The 24,888-nt window shown below is 58.5% G+C and overlaps 1 protein-coding gene across 1 annotated transcript in view; it reads left to right on the top strand.

Moving 5' to 3' along the window:
• Nucleotides 1-24,888, top strand: part of NDST4 (N-deacetylase and N-sulfotransferase 4) — an 80,581-nt gene that overhangs the window by 45,223 nt on the left and 10,470 nt on the right. The window contains exons 4-8 of the mRNA XM_090288585.1: nt 7,735-7,920; nt 9,935-10,063; nt 18,343-18,525; nt 19,261-19,357; nt 23,169-23,292. Coding sequence (XP_090144711.1) covers nt 7,735-7,920; nt 9,935-10,063; nt 18,343-18,525; nt 19,261-19,357; nt 23,169-23,292 — 719 coding nt within the window. The remainder of the gene's footprint in view (nt 1-7,734; nt 7,921-9,934; nt 10,064-18,342; nt 18,526-19,260; nt 19,358-23,168; nt 23,293-24,888) is intronic.

Raw genomic sequence — 24,888 nt, 5'->3', positions numbered from 1 at the left:
CCCCACCCCCACACCTGAGCTTGAACCAGGACCAGTCACGGCCCAGTGTTCCCGGTCCCCTGCTGTGGTCACAGCTGCTGCTCTGGGGCAGACCTCCGGGGGAGAAGGGCTCCTCTGCTCCTTCTGGGACAGAGCGCTGGCACCCAGAGCCCAAGGGCGAGAGATGCTGGCACCCAGCCCTCGCAGGGAGCTACGCGGAGAGGACGCCTGAGTTCCTGGATGTACCCAGTGGGGTAGACAGCCTGTTGCTCTCGGCTGCGGCAGGGCGGGCAGGGAGTGGGTCGTGGCCCAAACGCACACACTTCCACGGCGCTCACCAATCTCGGTAGGTTTTCTTGAATAAACAGTTCCTCATTTACTGTATGTCCTTAGCTCACTTTCTAAAGATTTTAGATTTTTTAAAAACTAACTTCCGCCATTACAGCCATCCTGCCGGCACATCCAGCAGTCTGAGTGGGCCTCGTGTGCAGACAGTTCAGGCCAACGGCCACTGGCCCCCGTCCACTGCTGCCGCCCGGGGCTACCTCCCCAAAGCAGCCCCATGCATCCTGTGGGCATGTGACTGAGACGCTATCACATTTGACTCAAAGTCCTTCAAACGCCCCTCTAAGAGCCCCTGGCAGAGCCGTTGGGCCCCTCGCCCTGGAGTTCCAGTGACTGGCGCTTGAGAGTCCCCAGGGTGCCTCCTTCCATGCAGTCCCCGGGATGACTGTCATCTCCACTGTCACCCTGCTCCTGCTCTGTTCCTTGTCCTGGCTGGTGACTCTGGTTCTGACCCTGAGGGCCCCTTCTCTTCCTACAGGTCACTGCTGAGCCAGCCTCATGCAGGCTCCGGGTCCCTGAATGTGGGAGCACCACCCAGCCCCCCGTCCCCCACACCGCACCCGCCCCTGAGAACCGAGGATGCAGCTGCAGGTTCAGCAGCAGCTTAGCGACCTCAGCGCGTGTCCGTGCGAATGTTCTCCTTTCCAGGACGGACAGGAGGGGCCTGTGGGGAGCAAACTCTGCCTTGGTCTCTTCTTCCACAGGGGAGTCGCTTCTGTGCTTGCTCGGCTGCGGGTGGGTCCCCTTCCACTTCACCTCGTCTCATCTACTTCCGTCCACGCAGCCCCTCCCCCTAACTCCCCGGACCACAGTGGACTGGCCGGCCTCAGGCCTCAGCCCCGCAGCACAGACGCAGCCACGGTCGCTAATAACCGCCCTGCGCGCCACTGCGCCTGGGCTGGGCTTTCCAATTAAATCCCACTCTGGTTTCGGCGATAACGTTTCTTAAATCTGTCGCGTCTATTTTCTGTGTCGGTATTTTAAGTCCTAAAGCAGGGTCTGAAAAAAGTGTGTTTAAAATTGGGAAAAGCGTTAAGTGATGAAACCAAGCGTGAATGGCACTGCCTCGGAAGACAGAGCGACACAGGGCGTGGAAATGTTTAGGCACGGCATATCCCCGTGATCCGGACCGTATTTAATTCTGCTCTTGAAGCCTGCGATGAGTGAAACGGGCTTAGGACGGGAGGGAAAGGGAAACTCCGGGCGCGTGACGGGGTCCCCGGACGTGGCCTCACAGGTGGCGTCTTGCAGCTCCATGAAGGCGTCTCCAGGGCCCACGTGGTCAGGAGCACCGCCTCTCCTGTCCATTAGTTCCCTCTGCATCTGTATCAAATCTTCAAGCGTTTCTTCCTCATTGTTTGGAGGTATGGTCCACAAACCCAGATCACCCGTCGCCACGTTCCTCTCCTGGGACAGTTACGTCTGTCACCGTCCTTTGCACCTGCTGTTAATACACTGTATTCTGCTTGGGGCGGTCAAGGTTGTACACCTATAGACGCAACCTTTGATGTCTGCCTGCCCTCTGCCCTCTGCCCTCTGCCCTGTCTGTCTCTTGCCTGGTTTGAGTATTGCCTTGAACAAAGGGATCGATTCATCATTCAACAGGGTCAAGGGGCGCAGAGACCTCCCACCTGGCACTCGGACTCCCAAACCAGCCACCCAACCTCCAGACACCACCCTTACCCGAGAAAAACAAGCTCTTTTTAGCAATCCGCTTCTGTGTGCATTTGTTTCTCTGGCGCACAGTTTGACCCCTGCGTTTTCCCACTGCTTTTTTTCCTTAAGCCGTTTTGAGTTCTCCCTGCACTCGGACTGCCCCGTTGTCTGACTCTGTGGACCCGTAAAAGACACACTTAGGTGGAACATCGGAACATGACGGCCCCGGCTCCTTCAGGACTTGGTGCCTGCTTACTGACCAATTACTCAACAGCAGTTTTGTGAGGAGAGTCTTAAAACGGTCAATAGTAGCATAATGAGCTTTCACGGACAGATTTTGCTTTTATTGCTTCAATGGCCAAACTTGTTTCTCGTTGTTAAATGACTGTGAAACTGTCAAGAGCCAAGATTTTAAAGGTTTTTTACTACCTGACTCCTGAGCATGCGCTTTCAAATCAGACGGCCCCGCCACCACCGTTCTCTTTTTCTCTTCTCTGCTCTCTTGTCTTTTTCAATTTGGAAGGTCCCTTCGGCGTGATTGTCTGTCTCCACCTTGCCTGTCCTGGGCGCACATTCCCGTCCTTTCGTGGTCACCGCTCCGTGGCTGACACTTCCGTTCCCCGCAGCTGTTCCTGCAGGGGCCTGGCCATTTGAAATCGTGCAGAATTGCTCCCCGGCGCGGTGGCGGCTGGTGAATGACGTAGGAGCCTGGACGGCACCCGAAGTAAAGTTGCTTTGCGGTGATAACGAGACGGGAATGTGACACTTTGATATGGTGTTTGTTTGAAACATGTCAGCACATCTATAGGAAAGTATAGTGATCTAATCATCTTGGTAGGCAGTTACTTAAATGAGCATAATTTGTTTTTTTAACATGTAGGTGCCATTTATTAACATAAAAATTATATTTTCTTTGATGAAATTTTACCTGTTTCCCATGGTCGTGAAGGTCGCATCATACTGAAAACAGTCACAGGTATGAATTATTTTAAGTCTTAGAAAGACTGAGATGTCCCCAAAGGGCAAAATGTCCTAACAGCCAGTGTTGGGGGCTCATGCCCACCCAAGGGTTCAAGACCCTTTTCTGCAGATGCACTGGGCTGCTGTTAAGGGGAAAAATGACTCCTTGGAGAAATCTCAACTTGACCCCAAATTAATATTAGAGTGGACCCCACTGCTCAGAGGAAGTTTGCGCGAATCCGTGTCAGCAGAGGGTGCATTTAAATGAGTGGTCCCAAACCATCGCCTGCGTCATCAGGGGAACATCCCAGAAGCTTGGAACCTGCTCTCAAATGAAGGGCATTCAAGCCAGCATCACAAAGGACAAGTCACCGTCTTTGACCCATCTCATCCCCACACACGCACACACGCGCACACATATATGCGCACACATGCACGCACACCCTCCCCTCTGACCCACGCCGGTGCTTTACTCCATGAACATGGGTGATCCGGTGGAAGATCTCCCAAACCGGCCCATCCAGTGTGTGCTGTGGACAAACGCCCCAGGTGCTCAGAATGGAGATTGGACCGGGCAGGAAAGTCAGGCGTGGTCTTGGCTTGCTGTGAAAACGGTGTGATGTGTATTAAGCAAAATTATTTTGAGGACCTTCTTTTCGCTTGTTTTTGTTGATAGTAACTATGGAAATGATAGTAACTATGGAAATGACGTGACAATGGGACGGCTCACGCTAGTCCTCTTTCCATCTGACGCTTAACACACTTAAGAATCCTGAGTATTACTGTCTCTCCCAGATCAGACATTGTTAGCAGCTCTGAATCCTTCATTTCTGGTACCGTTTCTGTTGTTACGAAACTGAACCAGACCCGTCCTCGCAGCAGAGGCGACAAGGGAGGGAAGGTGTTGACATGCAGTCTGGCACTTGCTGCGGCCGCCCGACGCCACCTCGGGGCCCTGCCACCGCCCTTCGGTCCTTGCTTCCTCCTCACTGAGCCCCCGGCACGGCCTCTCTGCAGAAGCGTTCCCTCCCACACACCCGGCCTCCTTGCATGCCCTGGTGCATCCTAGTCCCCTGTGGAGCCTCAGGCCCCCTGGAATCCAGATCTCCCCTAGTCCGTGCCTGCACCCCAAAACTGCGTGTGGCCAGACCAGCTCTCACGTCCCTACTTTGAAGCCATGACACTGACCTCAAAGGACCCTTGGCTGCATACTGCGCATGCTGCGGTCCTGGACTGGTCTCCCACGGTCCCTTCCCGCCGGCGAGCACGGGCCCCGCTCCCCCTGCAGACGGGCCATCTCCCTTCACTGAAAAGTGGGAGCAGGAGGCGTCCGCTATGCCTGCCAACAGCCCCAGGCCACAGCTGGAAGGCCTCCCGTGCCCAGACCATGCCGCCTGCCGCAGGAGCCAGCTGCAGGCTCGGCTTCCGCCCCGCCCCTGCCCTGGAGGTCGTCCGGCTCCTTCCCACGGGCCGACCCTTGTTTGCACCAAAATGACAGCCGCAGAGCAGCCTGGGAAGTACAGCATTTTGCTCTGTAACCTCCAAGTAAAAATGGAGAAGACAAGCATACACTGCATTTGCATCTGAAATGTATAGTGAAATCACATCCCTGTGGTCGTGAACTTGGGTCACGGTAGCAGCAAATGGTCAGAAAGAAGAGGCCGAGTCCCCACGTCTAGCGGAGACTGGGTCGATCTCTGGCTCTGACATCTGCGAGCCGGGCCACGCCTGTCCTGTCTGAGCCCATTTCCCCATGGACGGGGACACCCGGGCCACCCCCCAGGGACACGAGGACCACACTCGACACGCGTGTAAAAGCACTTCACGAGGACTGGCTGCTCACGACCAAAGGACGGTCATACAAGACCAGGACGGTTACAAGGAGAGGTTGAGCGCTCGTCCTGTTTTATTCCAGTGTTTGGAGAACGGCAGCCCCATCTTTGTTCAGTCTGTAAATGGCCTCGTTCCCTCATGTTCCCGTCGGCTGGGAACTGACCGTAACGGGAAGGGGAGGTCACGTTCAGTTTGCTGGGAACCTATGGGTGCCCCGCCCTCTCCTCACAGGGTCCCCAGACGCTGCCCCAGGCCTTGTGTTGACAGATGGCGAGGGCGTGTCCGCGGTGGCATGTCCGGCGTGTGTGCGTCGATGTCTGCCGTTCCCGGTGCCTCCTCTGTCTGCCTCCCCAACCCCGTGAGTTCTGTGACCGTGTGTGAGCACCACGTCTGGCTCCCGTTTCTGCTGGCCCGTCTATGTGTCCTGTGTCCCGCGCTCCGGACAGGACGGGGTGGCGCCCCCCTGCCCGCCGGCCCCTCTGTAGCGGGGAAGGGGTAGCAGCGAATCACTGTTCGCTTGCGTTACTGCTGGATGGAAAGAGCAGAAGCTCCCCGTTATCTCGTGTGAGTGGCTGTTTGGGTGGGGTCCCGGGGAGGGGACCTTAGGCCTTAGGAGCGGGGTCCCATCGAGCCCCCAGAATCAGTAACTGCACTGAGACCCTGCTGCCTCCTCGCCAGACCAACTGCTTCTTTACCTCTGGTTCTCGCGGGCGTCCCACAATTCATCTCACCACCTGTCACACGTGAAACGCCTGTCCTTTTCCTGAAGCGATTCAGCTGTGTGACATTTCAATTCTCCGCGTGGTTTTATGTCCCGTGTCTTTGTTTCGAGGACGCCACGACTTAGTGGGTGTTCCAGGCCCCGAACATGGGGCCAGCGTCGTGTGTAACAGAAACAAGGACCAAGGAGGTGACGCGGGAAGGTGCTTAGGACCCCGGCCCTGTGACAGGACCTCCATGTGAGTCCCTGGGAGGCTCCTAAGAGCCAAATGCCTCGTCTCCCCTTTTTCCTGTAAATCGGGGTCCTTGAGCGGCTGCCGCCCGATTCCAGCGCCCAGTGGGCTTGCGGCCCCTCACCCCGCAGGTCTCTATGGGGACGTCCATCTGTCTCACGCCAGAGCCTTGTGCGCTGCCTCCCCAGTGACCTCGGGCCCTTTGTGACAACCCCCTGGGCCTCACGGCCCCTCTGAGGTGTCAGGGACAGGCGTGGTGTCCCCCTTGGTGGCCTTCAGGTGGCTTCGCTACTGGACCTTCCAACCTCGCCTCGTCCCGCGAACACAGCTCCTGGGAGTCGGGTTCCTCAGCTCAGCCAGGACTGGAAAGACTGAGTCCCCACGCCCGCCCCATGCCTGGCAGAAGCCTCCAGCCGTCTTCTAGCATTGATTTCATGGTTCAGTCTCTGCAGTCACTTCCTGGGACAGAGGTTAGAAAACACCGAGTCTCGGTGCGGGGAGGTGCGTGTGGCCGGGCAGGAGGGTCACCCCATGAAAGGGGGAAGCACGGGGGCGCACAGGGCGGTCAGGGCCGGCCCCGGAGCCGCGTGTGGACAGACTCCGGCCGCTGCCACGGGGGGCCCCTCGCTGCCCACTCGTTGGTTACACCAGACTCTGCCGGGCGACAGAAAACACGGGTGCGAGTCTCCAGTCAACACTCAGTCTCTTTGCGGTCTAGGCCAGTGTCTGTCTTTACTGCGCATGGTCACTTACAGCTCAGGGGGTGAGAGTCCGTCCTACGAGGAGCCTTTAGGAAGCAGAGCGGCGCTTGTGAAAGAAACACACAACAGTTAGAGACGTGCAGGCCTAAGGCCTGAGCCTCGCCGTATGAAACCGTCCTTCGGCAGTTTTTTCACATTCTTGGCTTAAATGTACACCCGTTACCCGCGGAGCAGACTGTTGAGTCAAAGCAAGGCTCTCCTGGCGGTGTGCGAAGGCCCAGGGCTGACGGGGAGTCTTCAGAGTCCCTTGTCCTTCACCTTCTGTGCCCGAACATCACTGTGTCCCGCACAGCCTGGTCCCTGGCTTTGTGTCCCAGCACCATGCCCAGCGCAGGTACCCGTGACCACCCCCACCTACACCCTGCAGCAGCCTCCCCCTGCACGGCCTCTCTGCTGCTGCGTCCAAACACCTGTCACCAGGCCTTGTCCCCAAAGTGCTCAGAGAGCGTCTGTCTACACCGTTCAGATAGATCGACTCGGGCCCCGGCGGAGCAGTGAAAGCTCATCACGGTGGTTTACACCGGCTTTTCTGCTTGTCTGCCGCGTCACACACTCTCACGCACGTAGTCACACTCACGTGCACACACGTGCACACACACACATAGTCGCACTCACATGCACACACGCGCGCGCACACGCACATAGTCGCACTCACGTGCACACGCACATAGTCACACTCACGTGCACACACGTGCACACACGCACATAATTACACGCACAAGCACAGGCACACACTTGCGCACATAGTCACATGCACACACATGCACACACACGCACAGTCACACTCACGTGCACACATGTGCACACACACACACATAGTTACACTCACGTGCACACATGCACATACTCACATAGTTACATGCAAGGCACATGCACACTCTCACGCACATAGTCACACACGTGCACACACGCACATAGGCACACGCACACGCACGCACTGTGCTCCTCCATCTCTCATCCTTGGGCACTTACAACACTGTTTTCTGCATCTGTCTCAGGCAGAGACCTGTCTGTTCCCGTCTTCCCCCCAAGCTCTCTGACCAGAACCCACACGCCGCGTGCCCGGAGCATTCACCGTGCCTTCCACGCCGTCAGGGCTTTTCAGGCCTGGGAGCTGCCGGACGAGGACGCCGTCCGTGGGTCTCTTGCTCCCAGCGGCACAGAACTCGGTGTTTCCCCAGTGGATCGGGGCTGTGGCCACAGCGTGGCTGAGCCTCACCGACGCTGGCGTGGTGTCTGCCTTTCAGGAGCACGGGATCCCCACCCACATGGGCTACGCGGTGGCCCCGCACCACTCGGGCGTCTACCCCGTGCACATGCAGCTGTACGCAGCCTGGAGGAAGGTCTGGGGCATCCGCGTCACCAGCACGGAGGAGTACCCGCACCTGAAGCCCGCGCGGCACCGAAGGGGCTTCATCCACAGCAGCATCATGGTGAGCTCGCGGCGGGCGCCGGGGCCTCGTCCCTGCCACCGTGGCACGGGGAGCAGGCGGGACCTCGCGTGTCACTCCCAGCCCCTCCCGCAAGCATCCCAAGTCCCGCCGCCCCACGCGGCAACCGGTCCCCAGGGAGCACGGTGTTTGCACGCTGGCGTCCCGAGCTGTAGGTGGCTCTGGTGAGTACCAGGCAAGAGCAGAACACGGGACATGGCTTTCACATAGAGGATGCCCTGCGATTCCGGGTGAAGTCTGTCTGAGGGCCTCCCGCTTCTGCAGGACCCTCTGTGTCTGGTCGGGTGGGTGGTGCTGTGGAGAGGTTTCCAGGCAAGAGGACACACGCAGGTCCCTGCACCCGCAGAGAGCACACGCGGCCCCTGAGGGCCGAGTGTCTCCACGTGGCTGTTTCTGGCGGCCAGACACGCTTCCTCGTGTACTTACAGCAGTGAAGGCTTCCTTCTCAGATACGTTAATTGGAAAAATAATAACCTGATGTAAGATGATGCATCAGTTCCTCTCTAGGAGAGCAAAGCCACATGGATTTTAGACGGGAATTTATAATCATTAGAATGAAAAAATAGGCGTCTTTACTTTGTGACTGAAGAGCCCACCTGCAGGCGTCCATCCACCACCGTGGCTTTGGGTCCCGTTCCCCCGCTCAGCGGCCCAGGTCGCAGCGAGGCTACCAAACCCTCTCCCCCCGCTGATGACTCATAGCTCCCCACCCCGTGATTCAGACCCTGTCACACAGAACTGCCTCCCGCCCCAGCTGCTGTCAGCCCATCTCACCAGTAGCTAAAACCAAAACAAGCAAAATTACTCAGTAGTTATTCCTCATAAAATATTAATGTCTTAGGGTACATTGTCTCAGATGTAAATGGGGCTGCTGGTAACGCCGGTGGCCGTGCTGATGTTTATGGAAATCAGGAGGCACAGGAGCGTCACTCCTGTGGTTGCAGCTGAGCGACGGCCCAGCGGTCCCATGGGCTCCATGACCATCTGACATGTTGTGAAAGAAAAACATTCCTTTTAACCGATATTACATGCATTCATTTACCTTGAATTTAATACGAACTCTTATGAAAATTAAGCCAAGAATAAATACAATGAAAGCCACTCTGTACAATCGGATGCATTTTCCCATTAGGTAATGAGTAGTTTATTACTCAGATAAGTTCTGGGATTAAAATCATTTATTTGCTTTCTCTGTTGGACGTTCAGATTTACAACAGAATTAAGCACAGAGCACACCAGAAGCCAACATTAGGTCATGTGACTACGTCTGTGATTAAAATTTCGATTCAGAGCCTAGCGAAAGCAAAACAAGGCGGAGGTGGCCCTGAGAACCGGCGGCGTGAAGCCCGGCGCCCGAGGGCTGTGTAGGACCGCAGCTAAGGGGCCGTCGCCTTAGGGAGTCTCCACGTTTGCACTAAATTAACCCTAAGAAGCCTTTTATTTCTTGCCGGTCATTCCCCTAACGTGGCTGGTAGGCGAGATTTATGGAACTGAGTGGACAGGCCTTAACACATATATTCCAGAAAGACAGACGGGTGGGTCTCAGCAAATTAATTCTGAAGCATCGCTGGGCTAGGACGGGCGGAAGCTGTCCTGTTGGGAATGTCCTGAGAAGGCGGCGCTCTGGGGAAGACAGTGATGTTCCTGCTGGGAACAGAGAGGCGGCAGGGAGAGCGGGGACCCACGTGAGACCGAGTCACTCCTGGAAGAAGCCAAGGCTGCGTCTCCGGGGCTGAGCAGGGCCGTGAGGACAGGACCCTGTGCCCGTCACCCGTTCACGGGGTAGCGGGAGGCGAGGTGACTCAGTGGCACAAGGCACACACCCGTAGCTTTGATATGACAGCTCCCTTGCCACTTGCATGACCACCCCAACACCGCTCCCGAGGGCAGTGGGCCCCGGGCCCCGGCAGCAGGGCCGCGCAGCGGGGGCTGCAGACGGGAGGCCTGACCGGGGCCCAGGGGCTGACGTGGCCGGTCGCCTGTGTCCCGCCCGCAGGTGCTCCCCCGGCAGACCTGCGGGCTGTTCACGCACACAATCTTCTACAGCGAGTACCCCGGTGGCCCCCAGGAGCTGGACAAGAGCATCCGGGGCGGCGAGCTCTTCCTCACCGTCCTGCTGAACCCGGTAGGTACCCCTTGTTTGCTTTGCAGGCTCCCCTCGGTCTGCACTCCCTTTTTGTCCGTTCTCAGTCCCCTCAGCAGCGGCTGGCAGACACCGGCCCCCGCGGAGAGCGTTTAGACTGCAGGCCACGTCCTTCAGCTCCCTGGGGACCGCCTACCGAGGACACACAGCTCTGTCCCAACGCCGCATTGAGCACAGCAACTAAATGTCATGGGGCCCCTCCAGGTCGGCTTCTGTCCTTGACCTTCGCATGCTGACCTCAGGGCAGGGGAGCCGTCCGTCAGCAGTGGCGTGTGTTCTGTCCGTCAAGTTAGCTTCTGGCTCAAGAGCTCAGGAGACACGCGTCCCCTTCCGGTGCGGGCTCCCGGGCCGCAGCGCCCGTGCTGAGCGAGGTCCGTCTGAGGTCTCCGTTAGACACCTCCGTTAATTCTACTGGGAATCAAAGAGGGAACGTGGGCCTTTTTCCCTTGGATTGCGTCCTTTCTGCGTGCAGCCTGCGGCTGCTGCATTTCCTGCCCCAGGAGGGAGTGTGGCGAGTGCTCCTCGTGGGACGGGAAGTGATCCCCATGCCCCCGACCCCGCAGGCGGTGGGGAGAGTCGTAGAGGCGGCTGGAGTAACTACTCTTTCCAGGGAGATGGTTCCAGAAAGCGCGGAGAGGAGCGAGCTCGGGGCGGAGTGAGGAGAGGAGAGAGGAAGGGGAGCAGGGAGGGGCCCCGGCTTCCCGTCTGGCTCTGGCCTGTCCTGCCGGTCCAGCCACCACCCCCTTCGTCATCGGAGTGAACAGTCTCTCCTGGGGTCTCTTCCGATCCCTGCTGAGGGAAGCCTCAGAGTCCGTGGACGAGAAGGTGTGTTACCGACCTAAGTTAGTTCACACGCAAACCCAGGAGCGCACCTGGGCCCTGGCAGAGCCAGTTCCGGGAGGACAGGCCTGTGGTCGCGTCGGTGCACGTATCAGGTGACGTTGCTCAGGAAGCGTGTTGGTAGCGGGAACCGCGCCCCACCCAAGGACGCACCCAGCGCGACGGCCGCCCTCCCGCCCCACGCTCGGACCCACTCGGCGGCGGGAAAGGGACATCCAGGTGGGCTGGCACCGGGCAGACGTGGGCTCTGGGGACTGAGAGCCCATAGGCCCCGTGAGAGACGACAGCCGTCCCGCAGGGCAAGTCCATCGATTTCCATCCTCAGTGTCGGGTTTCCCTGGGCCGATGGGTGAGGGAGGTGGAGTGGCACCTACACCAGACGATGACGCTAATAATCCCGCTTCCCTGAGCACCTGGGGACGATGGCCGAAACTTAGCGGGACAGAGTTTAACGGAGTCAGGGAAAACCCACGACCGCTTCCAAAGAAAACAGTGGCATCGTTTCAGCATTCCCTAAGGATACACGTCAGATAAGGGGAGATAAAATCTGCCCGAAGACCGTACCAGCTGCGTCAAGACACACGTTCCTCGTCACTGACGTCATCCCAACAGAAGTGCCATCGCATGTGGGATCTGCTCCTGGGGCCTTGTCTGATGCGAAGAATCTGTTTCTGATCCAGCGAGACCTGAAGTAGAGCTCTTTCCTGGTGGGACATTAAAAAAAATTACAAAGTAGGTTTAATTTTAAATATTACAAACCAACATTATAAAACTGGTTCTATGAGGGTAAGGTCAGAGGAAAGGGAGAACTTGACATGTGATCATGAAAAGACTGAGCTGAAACAGGAAGATTCAGGGGTGGACGTTGGGGAAGAGAAAACAGTCCCGTCATCCGTGTACAGGCAGACACGTGATTGCCAGATCGCACACGGGCGGGGTCTCCAGGGTGAACTGCAGGTGGCTCCTGGATTCACGGGCGGGGTTGCATCCTCTGAGGCCACTGAATGCTCCGAAAGTACGTGGGGGACAGCCCAGAACGTCCCCCCCAAGACACTTGGAAACAGACAGACAACTGTACTGTCCCCTCTCACTGCCGCGGGAGTTCATCTGCCCAAAGGGGGCGACAGGATCGCAGAACCTGAAGCGTCACCGTGTGCGGTCTGGCTTAGAGCGCCCACCGCCTGCCCTGCAGTCGGGGACGCGGCCCGAGACCAGCGCGCTCCTCCCGCGTCTGCACCCGCGTCCGGGCTCCGTGAGCGCCTGTCACCCTCTCACGTACCCAGCGCCCTGGCAGTGCCCAGCGTCTCTGCTGCGTCTGTGCGTTTCCAGCGTTCTTTTGGTTGCTGTTAATTTTGACTCCTGCTGACATCCTATTTCCTTACGCATTCTGAGGTGTCATTATTTTTCTAATGTACCCTGAGAGGAAAACACCGGTTGGGCTGCGTCTCACCCCCTGACCCCGTGCGAGCTGCCACGGCTGCGTAGGAGGCCTTTCGACTCAGCAACCTGCCGGGAGCGGGGCTTCCTCATTTCCTCAGTCACCAACCTGTTTTCCCAATCGAATCACGCAGTCGGCAACCAAGTCACAGGGGCCCGTGTGAGTGGCATTTCCACGGGACAACCAGGCCCGTGTCACTTAACATTCAGACGACGTCCTCCGACTTCCCTCGGATTCCATCCCGACCTCATCACGTACTGATGCTCCCCGGCTCCGCTCCAACCATCAGAGATGAACAGGTATTTCCCTGGTGCTGAATCCATCCTGTAGTTTCAATATAATCTTTGTTCAGACAGGAAGAAATATCATTTAATCATGGATGAGGTGGAACCGCTTATACCAGGCAAGCCACCATCACTCAGGTCCCGACGCTGCCACATAAAGCATGCGGCCGCCGACAGAGTCGGGAGGTCTGGAGCCTCATCAGGCGGTGCCGCCATGACTGTCGGAGCCGGAAATGAATGTGCCCCGCCGGGCGTGATTTTCCTCCTAACTCACTTCACTTTTCTCCTGCACAAAGAACAATATGAAATAGAATGTTCTAAGTTTTCTTCATGGACGTATTTAAAGGTGCTCCGACTCTGGAATGCTTGGGAATGGCCAGGAAACTGGCCACGCGGTCCCAGGCGCAGGGCAGTGGCCCTGACTCCCGACGCTTGCCTGTCTGGGGCCAGTTGCAAATTCTGGGGACCTTGAAGCTGACTGTGGAGCTTCCGGCCCCCATCTGTCCATCAGCGAGCCGGTGACTGACGGCCGGCCTGGACGATGGGTCCGTGCAGCTCTGCAGGCAGGTGGGGGCACCTCAGCGTGGGGACACCTCAGCGTGGGGACACCTCAGCGTGGGGACACCTCAGCGTGGGAGCACCTGGACCAGACCCCGCAGAGAGACGACGCAGGCGCGGATGCAGGAGATGATTCTCAGAAACACGTCTTATGTGCAGCACAGAAACAAACAGCCAGACAGACATCTCCCGGGTCTGTCTAGAGCAGGTTAAAAAGAATTATTGATGACTGATTGCAAGGCATTCAGGTATTCTCTGACGACTTTGACTTTGACTTTCTATAGTGCTGTGCATTATAGAAAATTCTAAGAACTGGATAAAATTCCATGTAGAACAAAGCAATTGTATGTGTCACCAAAATATACCTCTATGTACAACAATACCGGGTAGGTTTACCACTGTGGGTCCGTGAATCACAGGGTTTATTCCCGTGTTAGTTATTGATTATGGTTATTAATTATGGGAACCTGCTTTTACGCCACACTATTATTGATATTTCTAATGCGGTGACAGGAGACTGGTCTTTGTGGTCCAGCAGAGTTTATTTTTAAACATGAGGTCACCTCTGCCTGCTGTCCTCGCTGCAGCTCTGCCTCCTGCCCGACCCGGGACTCGAAGGCCGGGAGTGTGAGGGAAGCGGGGCTCAGGATCCGGGCAGGCCCCCCGCCCCCCCCCCCACACACAGGATGAACAGACCCCAGAGAGGGCATCGATCGGGGAAACTGTTTCCGTGCACTGAAGGACCACACTCACCGCTCCTTCTCCCTTGGCCTGTTTTTTAAAACTTTCTTCAAGATCCGCAGGCCTCTCCTTCACCAAAGGCCACGCATCCCCAGTCCCCAGTGGCTCGCGCTCCCAGCAGGGAGCTGCTGCTCTGAAAGCGTGTCCCTGTTATGTTTCATTAACAGAAAGGTTTGCCGGACACAGATGGGCCACACGTTGCTCATGCCTTAGAGTCGAGGCTGACGGCAGGCGTGAGCTTTGCTCAGAACGTGAATAAGCAGAATCAGAATCAGGAGGGGGTGTCGGGGGCGCCCCGGATTCTCGCCCAGCAGCCATGCGGCACGTGTTCTCCCCGGAAGGGCAGTGGCGTCCACACTGCCCGCGATGCTCCCCCTGACCCCGGCAGCTTCCTGTGCTTCCAGCCTGGCCTCAGAACAGCATAAAGCCACCAAATTGCCTTCTAGGGGAAGGAGGAGCAGGAAGCCAGTGCCGGCGGCGGGGCCGCAGGGACGCTTCCCTCCGCCCCGTTGACCTTCACAGTTGATGGGAACTAAGAGCCTGATCAATAATGTAACAGCTAACGGACATGCTTTTAAACACAATGGACTCCTCCCGCCCGGAGCCCGCGGCAGAGCGCGGAGGGCGGGGTGGAAGCCAGCGTGGCGCGCACCACCAGTCTGCAGAAGCGCTGGCTGCGTGCGGCCACGGCCCAGAGCACACCCAGCACCTCCCGCACCACGGAGGCGCTTTTCTTCAGTCGGATCTCATGTCTCCATCATGGCTTTCTTCTCCGAACCGTGGCCCTGACTGCTCTGTAAATGATTTGCTTTTGAAGGCACTGTTTACAAATATTCCATGTGTACTTCAAGGGAAAATGTATGCTCTAAAAAGTAATTTTAAATTTCCGTGTAAGGAGCTGTGGTTGGCACTCTGGTTGTGGCTGTTAACACCACCCCGTTGACAAGGACCCTGTGTCTGTCCCACGAGCAGGGAGCTGTCCCGGCACCTGGAAACGTTTTAGCTCCGTGTGGAGGGTTCACGCTGCATTTTGTGGGTAAAGGAGACCTTGCTTTTGGTTTGATTTTTCCCTGGTTCCTCCCTCCTGTGTTCTGTACGTGAGCGGCTCACAGAGAGGCAAAGGGAAATCTATACAAAACCACGGACGGTCCAACCTGCCGCGGAAGACGTGGGCTGTTTGCCACTAACACAGCACTTATGCCCATGTTTCCACAGAGTTTTGCTATTTTTGCTTAATTCCCTGTTATCACGCTTTACGCATTACTGTGAATACGACCTCTTTTCTCCCGGCGCTTTGGATTCATCATTAAATGAGTTTATTCCACAGGTCACGACCCTCTCGAGTGGGGTGCGCATTGCGTCTGGCTTCCAGAAACCCCGTTTGCTTCCTCCTTCTCGTGAAGAACTAACCCTAGAGCCTCGAGGCTGGTTTCTGTGTCAGCAGCGGACGAGAGGGAGAACTCAGACGGGTTTCCCATCGGGTTATCGCCGTCGAGAGTGGTGGGGGTGAGGGAGGGATGTGGCCAGAAGCTCAGAGATGGGTGTGGGGCAGGCCCGCCTGCAGGGGGGCGGAGACCTCAAGGACCTTCTCGCAGGCAGCCGGCTGAGCTCAGCCCCCGTTGTCTGGTTCCCAAACTCGTCCACTGTCCCCACTGTGCCCGCTGTCCCCGCCTGTCTTTGTCCCAGGAGGGATGAAGCCCACGTCTGAGTCAGTACGCTCGTCTGTGCCACAGCCACTCCAGGTCCAGCAGCGGCGCCCGTGACCGCTGGCCCGGCCGCACCGCCTCCAGACGGCGCTGAGGGCAAGAATCCGAGTGGGCGCAGCGGCAGGACAGCCGAGGGGCCTGCGCGGCCTGGTGAACGCGGCGGCCCGTCACGTCCGTGAAGAGCGAATGACTGTGCTTGCGGCTGCTTCACAGCTCCGTGCCTTCCCGTAGTCATGCCTCGGACCCCTCCACGCGGATCTGTCTTACTCGCGACAGCCTGCGTTTCTTTAACAAGCTCTTTGCCCAGAAACGCTGAAAGGAAACGCCTGGTCTGCCCCAGAGGCGCGTCCGCAGGCAGACGTGCACGGCAGCCCAGCGCCCAGCGGCCTGTTCTAGCGCAGCCCACGGACACCCTCTGGGGTGCACTCCCTGCCCGCCCGGGGGCGGCAGCGCCATCATGGCCACCGGCCACTTCTCGCCTCGGCCAGGGGACGCTAGGGGAGACGCGGCTCTGCTGAGAACCACACAGCGTGCCGACCCGGCCCCCCTCCTTCCGCGGCGGCTTCCTCGCCTGCCCGGCGCGGAGTCTGCTTCCCCTTCAGGACGCCGGCTCCCCGCCTGGGAGGTTGCGGGTCGGTGACTCGGAGCGCGTCTTCCGGGTGCTCTTGGCCGGCCTGACGTTCACACCCCGAGGAAACGAAAACATGCACCTGCTGCGGCCTCAAAATCATCTTTGCGATTCTCTTCAGGGAGTGCTTTTTAGTTACATTTCAGTCAGATTTTAGAAACTCACAGGTGCCTTGGTTTCCATCTTGAAATAACCATGCGGGAAGGCAGGTGGCCGCTTTCTAGGACTTTATGGTGTCGCTCAGGAGCTCCGCCCACAGCCGGGATCTTCCTAACAATTTCGGTTCCGACGGATCCAGCAGCACAGTCCTCCCACTGTCATGACTCAGTTGCCATAGTCGTCGTCGTCGTCGGCAGCCGTCCGTCTCGAGAGACGATGGTGTAGCTTCTTAAGAGTCTATCTGCACCGCCGAGAATGGCTGTGCAGTCCGACTCGGGAGTGACACGGTATCTGTCTCCTCCCGTGTTGAATCGACATCTTGCGATGACGCTGGAGTGTCCTCTCCAGTGAAGCTGAAGCTACAGAGCCTGGGCAGGGTGATATGGAGGGTCTGCTGTTGCCCATGCAGCAGACCCCCCCTCTCTTCGCAGCTGAAGGGTCCAAGGGAAAGACGGAGTCGATACAGCTTGGCTTCAGGTGCGCCGCAGGAGTTGCCGGTGTTGACTACAATGTCAAACCGCCTTAGGGACTCCGGCTCCGGATTTTCTGTCGGGGTTTACTCCCTTAGCCTTTCCCCTGAAGAGGTATGCCGCAAGGCAGCGGAGGTTTTTTGGAGTCAGAGTTTTCCTTCTCTGATGTACCCTGACTGGAAGATCGAACCAGCGACACTTAGCTCGCAGGCCGACGCTCAATCCACTGAGCCAAACCAGCCAGGGCTCAGTTGCCATAGTAACATGAGAGAAATGCATAGTTACCGGGGTCAGATTGATATTATTTGGTGCTGATTACAGAGTTCTCTCGAGACCAATTGCAATTCTGTGGTCACCAGCTACTGACACCATGGTACGTTCTGGAAGTCCAGGAACTCTGGGGTCAAGTCCTGCCGAGAGGGTGAGAGACAGACAGACAGATGGACAGACACTGGCCGATGCAAACCTCAGAGACACAGGTGCCCTGGGCCTGCCCGGACATTCCACGTGAATCTCAAAGAAGAACATTTGATCTCCTGGCATTTGGGGCATGTGATTTAAACTTCTGTCTGAACTAGCCATGTAAAGACTTTTTTTATAGCCTTTCCCTTCTGACCTTGAGGACAGAAGCGCGGGGTGCAGCCCAGGGGGCAGACGGGCTGGGAGAATGGCAGCAGCGAACCTGCCTTCCAGGCCGGGTTGGAATGTTCTCCTCACATCCTGTAATTCATCGTCTCAGGCGTTTTCATGGAAGACGCCCCAAATAATCTACCTTCTGTCATTTCAAGTGAAAAGAAAAAGATCTTTACATTACCAAGCTGATACTTCCCTGGGTTTTACAAGTTCTCCTACAGACAGAGACACTTTGTCTTCTATTTTCAAAAAGGCAAAAGGAAAAACAATGTCAGCTGCCAAATTCTGTGAGACAGTTTGGGTGATGGGGTCGGCCTCCGTCTTCATTTTCAGAGTGCGTTACGCGTGAGGTCTGGCGTAGAAATCAAGCGTGTGGCTTCCCTCCCGTGTGTGTCTGCACAAGCTGCCCAACAGGACACCGCCGACCGGGCGGCTCGGACACACACGTCTGTTCTCGCCCCAGACGCTGGGGCCCGTCCGGTTTGTGGTGAGGCCTCTCTTCCTGGCCGCGGGCAGCTGCCGCCTGCCTGTGTCCTTACTGGGCCTCCTCTCCGTGCACGGTTGGGGGAGGGGGAGATAGAGACAGAGAGGGAGCCCCCTGTTGGGTCCGGGTGCCACCTGGTGGCCCCCCTGATGGCTGTGTCTCTGCACAGTCACACTGGGGGGATGCAGTTCCGTCCCTAACACCGCCTCGAATGACGATCGTGCTTCCCTGGACATTCCAAGGTGACGGCCTCAAAGCTTCTTCACCACCTTCGAGCCTTTGCCTGCGGTATTTTACGGTCCTTCTCACGCATCTTCCAGATCAGCATTTTCATGACCCACCTGTCCAACTACGGGAACGACCGCCTCGGCTCCTACACCTTCGTGAACCTGGCCAACTTCGTGCAGAGCTGGACCAACCTGAGGCTGCAGACCCTGCCGCCCGTGCAGCTGGCCCACAAGTACTTCGAGCTGTTCCCAGAGCAGAGGGACCCTCTCTGGCAGGTGACCCGGCATCTCTGGGGGAGGCGGGGCGGGAGGGAAGTGGGTGCTGATCCGCGGGAGGACGTGCTGGAGATGGTCACGCGGGCACGTAGCACGAAGCAAGCAGTGGGCTGATTCTCGTTCTGACACCAGCTCCTTGCTTCTTGGGACCAGTGCTCAGAAATACGTGGGCTCAGCGTGCAGGCGGGGTCGCTGGGACGCGGACAGTCTGAAACCGCAGCGGTTCAGTAAGACGGACACGCACGTCATGCTCACACAGCTGTCTGCCGAGGGCGGGAGAGTTAGCGCGGCTCCTCCCAGCCATCCAGGGCCGCAGGCTGGCCAGTGCTCAGCAGAGAGGGGGCCACTCTCCGGGGCCCAGGAGCGTGGCAGGAGCCCCTGTGCACTGGCCCTAGGGTGCCCTGCTGCAGAGCCCAGGGGCTCATGCTGCACAGCTCCCCTGGGGATCGACCAAAGCTCTCCTAGGCACCCTTCCCACCAGACGGGCGGGGAGCCACGGGTCTGTCAGGCTCTGGGCCCGGCAGGCGGGGGCTGCCTTGTGCCTCAGCCTCACTGTCTCTGGGGCGGTTCTCGTTCTGGGGCAGGAGGTGCCATGCACATCAGGGAACTGGAGCCAGAACCGGGGCGATCCCGGCTCTAGGGTGTGCGGGCCTTTGCTCCTGTCCCGGGACCCGTCCCTGCGGACGCGGGGCAGCCACTGCACCGCACGCAGCTCATTGTTCTTCCTCCCGGCAGAACCCATGTGACGACAAACGGCACAAGGACATCTGGTCCCGGGAGAAGACGTGTGGCCATCTGCCCAGGTTCCTTGTCATCGGGCCGCAGAAGACAGGTGAGACTCAGCCAGGGCGCTGCTGGCACCTCTCTGCCGTGGACGGTCGTCCCGCGGCGGCGGTGGGCTGGTTCGCTTCCTGGGGTGGCAGACGCCCACAGGGTCCCACCTGCCGCCCTTCCTGCCGGGACCGGCTTCCCGCGTGGTCCGCGTGGCACTGCTGCAGCCCAGGCTCAGGGACCACAGTCTCAGCCACAGGTTCTAAAACTGTCGAGCAGATGCCAAGATTCTGACGCTTTGAGTGTATGTTCTGCTCTTCGATTTTTAATTACCACTTCTGGTGGCTTTTTGTAATAACCCTGCGGTGGAACCGTGGCCCAGCCCCATTTCCCGAGGCACCGGAGGTCCACCAGACACGTGTCCTCCTGCGCTGCAGGACACGGGCACGAGGGAGTGAAATTATGTGAGCCCCTGGGCAACACTTCCAATCGGAATGGTTTCTCCTTTCTTCAGGATGTGACCGTTTTGTGCATGTTGCTCACACGCTGATTAATTAAAGTTTTTCCTGAGCTGCTATATCCCGAATCCGCCGCTTGGACGAGAAGCGTACGCATCGGCGAGCGCACCACGCACAGCCCAAGCAGGCGGTGACGATAAACGGGCCCGGCCCGCGCGGGGCTGTGCGTGGCAGAGCGGGCAGGCCGCTGGGCAAGCGTTTCCAGGCGGCTGGCTATCAGCGCAGACGTCTCCTCCCCCAGGAGCGTCACCTGCGTCACAGCAGCGAGCACAGCCCCCCGGTCTGATCTGTCACGGGTGCCGTTGTTGCTCAGAATGAGCATTAATTTCCTACCAGCTCCCCACAGCGGTGTGAACTCGGGAACGACTACCCGAGAAATCAAACCGTCCCACGTTGTAAAATCACGTTGGGAGTTTAATTTAAAGGCCTGTCTTCTATCATCTGTCGTGAGCGTTAGTCCTGGTTCGTTCCTTTAGAAAACTCTGTGTAAGTCAGTGTTTCCCTCCCTGTTGTTTGTATTTATAAAGACAACAACCTGCACTTTTAGATTTTAAAACTTGCCCTACCAGGATGGAAAGGACACACCGCGGTCCTCTGGCCACCGCTGGCCGAGTTGTGAGGTGGCCCTGGAAGGGCGCGGGCCCCACTTCTCCAGGCTGAGCCCCAGCAGCAGGGCCCGCCCCGGGGGGCTCCAGGCTCGGTGAAGTCCTCGTCACTGGGACTCCATGCGTGCAGAGGTGCCCCTCATGATTCCGGGTCCGAATTTGATGTGACAGAGTCGGAGAGGACCCCCAAAGGGTTAACTCTCAAAGCTCACTGGCTCGGCCCTGACGCCTCTAGGCCAGGGCGACTCATTTCTCAGGGAGACCGGCTCCCCTGAGAAAGCGAAGAGGGGGTGTGTGGGGTGGACAATGAAGCTTCTCTTAGAGAGTGCGAAGGTCAGGCCGGTCCCGCCTCCTCCACGAAGCGTTTGCCTCCGACTCTGGGTGAAAATGAGTGAGAACCCGGGATCGTGAAGCACAGGCCACGTGCAGAGGCTGTGGCCCTGGATCTGATGGCTGACCGGCTGGACGTCCAGCCACAGGGTCACACCCCCCATCGCAGGGCCCCCCCTTCTGTGTCATGGGCCCTGCTGTCCCGGCTGCTCCTGGTGCATGAAGGTGGCACAGACACACAGGCTCCCACTTACGGGGTGCGGGGTGGGCGTGCGTATAATCCTGTGCCCGTCAGGGTGGCCCAACATGTGTCCCTGCTCCTGAGTGAGGGTTACAGAATGTTTATACTGGGATGCTCAGCAATAATTCAGAAACGTCTTTGTCTTTACCGTGAATCTCTCAAGTCTCAACATCGCAGGGCAGTGAACTCTGTATCCTGTTTTCTTGTGTGTCTCAAAAATCAATCCCTCTCTCGTGTTCACACATGCACATACACGGGTGCACTCACATACACATGCACATGCATTCACACGGGTGCACGCGGGCATGTGGGTGCATGCACACACACATGCATTCACACGGGTGCACGTGGGCCTATGGGTGCATGCACACGCACATGCATTCACACGGGTGCATGCGGGCATGTGGGTGCACGCACACGCACATGCATTCACACGGGTGCACGCGGGCATGTGGGTGAATGCACACGCATATGCATTCACACGGGTGCACGCGGGCATGTGGGTGCACGCACACGCACATGCATTCACATGGGTGCACACGGACATGTGGGTGCATGCACACGCACATGCATTCACACGGGTGCACGCGGGCATGTGGGTGCGTACACACACAGGCGCTTCATTGTCACCACAGAAACATTCGTCCTTCCTGCCGTCCTGGAGCATGCTCAGGGAGGACCTGTCTGGGGTCCCTGCTCCCTCCCGGCTGCCTCCCCACCCCCACTCGCTCCCCCGCAGAACGCCGTTCCCGCCCAGATGGCCTCCCTCCTGGACGCCCGTTATTTTCAGTACCAGGTTGGGCCAGCTCTTCGCACGGCTGTCGCCTGCTCAGTCACCACGTCCGCGTCCCCCGCCGCCCCCCCCCAGCTCAGTCCTTGGCTGGTTCTGACTCCCGGACTTCCACTCGGTTTATGTGGTTTGATTCCATCTTTGTTCATTTTTCAAAGTCCTCTGGGTTAGTAATTAGATCTCAAGGGCGTCAACGTGTGCCCTCCCGGGCCACCAGGAGCCACCGTCTGCACGTGTGACCTGCCTCCCATCCCCGGGAGCCGGTGCCCCGAGACCCGCAGCCGCCCTGCCTCACCCTCCCCGCACCCCAGCCTGGCAGCACGCAGGGCAGGCGGCCAGGAGGCAGCGAGCTCAGCGCCAGGGCAGCGGGAGCGCGGGCCCCCGTGACCGAGGGGCGTTGGAGCACAAGGCCGGTGCTCTCACAGCCTTCTGGCCCCCGGCCCCCGGCCCCAGTCACTGCTGTTCCGCCGTGGAGCGCGTCCGCAGCCCTCCTGGGGCCAGCGTGTCACTGAGGGACAGCTTCCTCCCGAGGGTGGCTTGGGCTGGTGAGAGCTGTGCGGACCGTCCCGTCGCGTCCCTTCTGCGGCGGCCCCCGATCTCGCCTGCATCCGGGGCCACTGAGGTCCAGTGCCAGCCCCTGGGCCTCCGACTGTGGGTCCCCTCGGAGTTCTGTCAGACGGTCTCTTCAGCTCCGTCATCAGACTGGATCGCCACATGCTGCCAGGGCGGGACACCCAAGGGGCCATCCTTCCAGAACCCTGCCCCCCCCCTTTTAACCTTTCAGGGAACACGTATATTTCTTGTAAGGCTAATGTACAACCTTAGAGAACACTTCCTCCTGGAAGCCCTCCATGACTTCCCACTCTCCTGTGTGTTGGAAAACTCCCTGCTCTTCTCTCCTTGTGGGGCCTGTCTCCCTGCATTGTACGTGCCTGTCCATGTGGCCTAAGCCCACACACCTTCGGGGGGGGCCACCTGAGGTGGCTTCTGGTCAGGAGTCATCACCAATGTTGCTATAGGGATGTGCCCAGAGAGGCACCAGCCAACGCCTGCTGGGCAGCTGGGTTTTATTTCAATGACCTGAAGGTAATAGTTGGGGACCCACCAGGCTCAGCTGTGGTGCTGGACGCCCTGGTTGCCGGATCCCCCCGACCCCCAGGGGGCCTGACGCTGATTTCAGAGGTTCCCGCGGCTGCAGAAGCGCCTGCTCCCCCGACCTGTGCTGACATCCCGTCGGCTGTGCGGCCAACAGAAGCGTGAAGACAATAAAAGCCACCTGGGCGGTCGTCACGTGGGCCGGCCTCGCGGGTTTGATCGGAACGCCGACTCCAAAGCGCTGACACCCCCGCCGCAGTAACGCCCTCTCCGCTCTCGCGCCCGCCCCCCAGGAACCACGGCCCTGGCCCTGTTCCTCCTGATGCACCCGGCCGTCGCCAGCAGCCCGCCCGGCGCCCGCGCCCTCGAGGAGCCCCAGTTCTTCAGCGGGAGCAACTACCACAGGGGCGTGGACTGGTGAGGGGACCCCGTCCGCGCGCGCGCGCCCCTGCCCCCGCGCCCCCGTGCGCCCCCGCCCCCCGCGCGCCCCCGCCCCCGCCCCCGCGCGCCCCCGCCCCCCGCGCGCCCCCGCCCCCGCCCCCGCACGCCCCCGTCCCCACGCGTGTCCGCGCTCAGGTGGCGCTCGCACCCGCCGCAGCGAGTTAGAAACGAACCCCTCGCGAGGGCCCGGTTCGTCGGTGTGGCCCGTGATGTGACTGGACGGCGCGGTCAGGGTGGCGTCCCCCGATAAGTTAACAGGACAGGGTGACCGGCACGGGCTGCTTCCCGTGAGCATCGGTCGTAAGAATGGTTAACATTCTCCTGAAGCACATTATCTCGCTGGGCCTAGAATGTCTTAACTAAATACATAATTTGTCTTCACAACGATGCCCAAGGGAACAAAGAAATCGGCGGACGGTTTCATGCCCCGCTCCGTGACACGTAGCTTCACTGGCTGCGCGGGCCGTGAACGCTGCTGTTTGTCACGCCAACAGCGGAGTTTCCAAAACCATCTTAATGCTCGTCATGCAAGCCCTTAAAAGGAATATTATGCATTGGCTAAATTGTGAAAAATATTTAAATCACAGTATTTTTCCTGAAACGGAATAGAATAAACCTGACGTTGGAACGGGTCTTCTCTCTGGGGCTTTTCCTAGACTTACCCCAATCTGCTGGGAGGTCAGGGCCCTGAGGCCCAGCCCCAGGCATACAGGGGCCCGAGGACGGTCCCCTCAGCGCCCCCTCTGTGGTGCGGGGCGGCTGCCAGCCGGCCCCAGGATCCTGCCCTGTACGGTGCGCAGAGGGCCCCAGCGGGCAGGCACACAGGCCCGTGTGCTCCTGGGAGGAGCCGCTGAGAGGAGCCCCCTCCACACCTGGGGTCTCACCACCAACTGTAAAAAGACTAAATGGATTTTGGAATTTCGGGCAAGTTATTAAATGCAGAGCCCCAGTTGCATCTGTGAGTTCAAGTGAAATGCAAGGTGTTAGGCAGGAATCAGGATGAAACACTCCCCCCTTCACATTGGGGAAAACCTAGTATCAAAGGCGGAAGAGCAAAATGGTGTCTCCTGTGCGTTCTGGATTGCCCCTTCTCAGCTCCAGAACCTCGGAGGGGCAGAGGCCAGTGAGCCGGGAGGGTCAGGGTTCCACGCGCCATTAAGTCCTCGCCCTGTGTCAGCCTCTAAACATACGGATTCCACACAGAGGGATGCTCCCACCACCTGTGGGGGGGGGGGCCTGCGAGGGCTGCCACTCTGCAGGCAGGAACACCCCTGAGTCACCTAGACAGACAGACAGACAGACAGACACGCTCCTGTGTTCACGGTCACGCCCACCACAGACACGCAGGGGTTAAGGGCAGCAGCGGCCGCGTCAGTCCAGTCCTCATAGCCCTTCGGACGTTGACCTCCCTCTCCTGCAAGTGCCAGCCTCAGTGCGGGATATTTGCATTCAGCTTTGCAGGCATCGGTCTACTATTTCAAGGTACTTACTTAGCAATATGGAGTCATTTGCTGTTTGCCAGGGGTCAGCTCAGTTCCTCTGGGTTTGGCTTTTGCTGTCACAGAGCATCAC

Source organism: Furipterus horrens, unplaced genomic scaffold, assembly GCF_987537825.1.
Source record: "Furipterus horrens unplaced genomic scaffold, mFurHor1.1.pri manual_scaffold_10, whole genome shotgun sequence".
Lineage (NCBI taxonomy): Eukaryota > Metazoa > Chordata > Mammalia > Chiroptera > Furipteridae > Furipterus > Furipterus horrens.
Note: the sequence above shows the minus strand (reverse complement) of the source record. Positions and strands in the feature narration are given on the sequence as shown.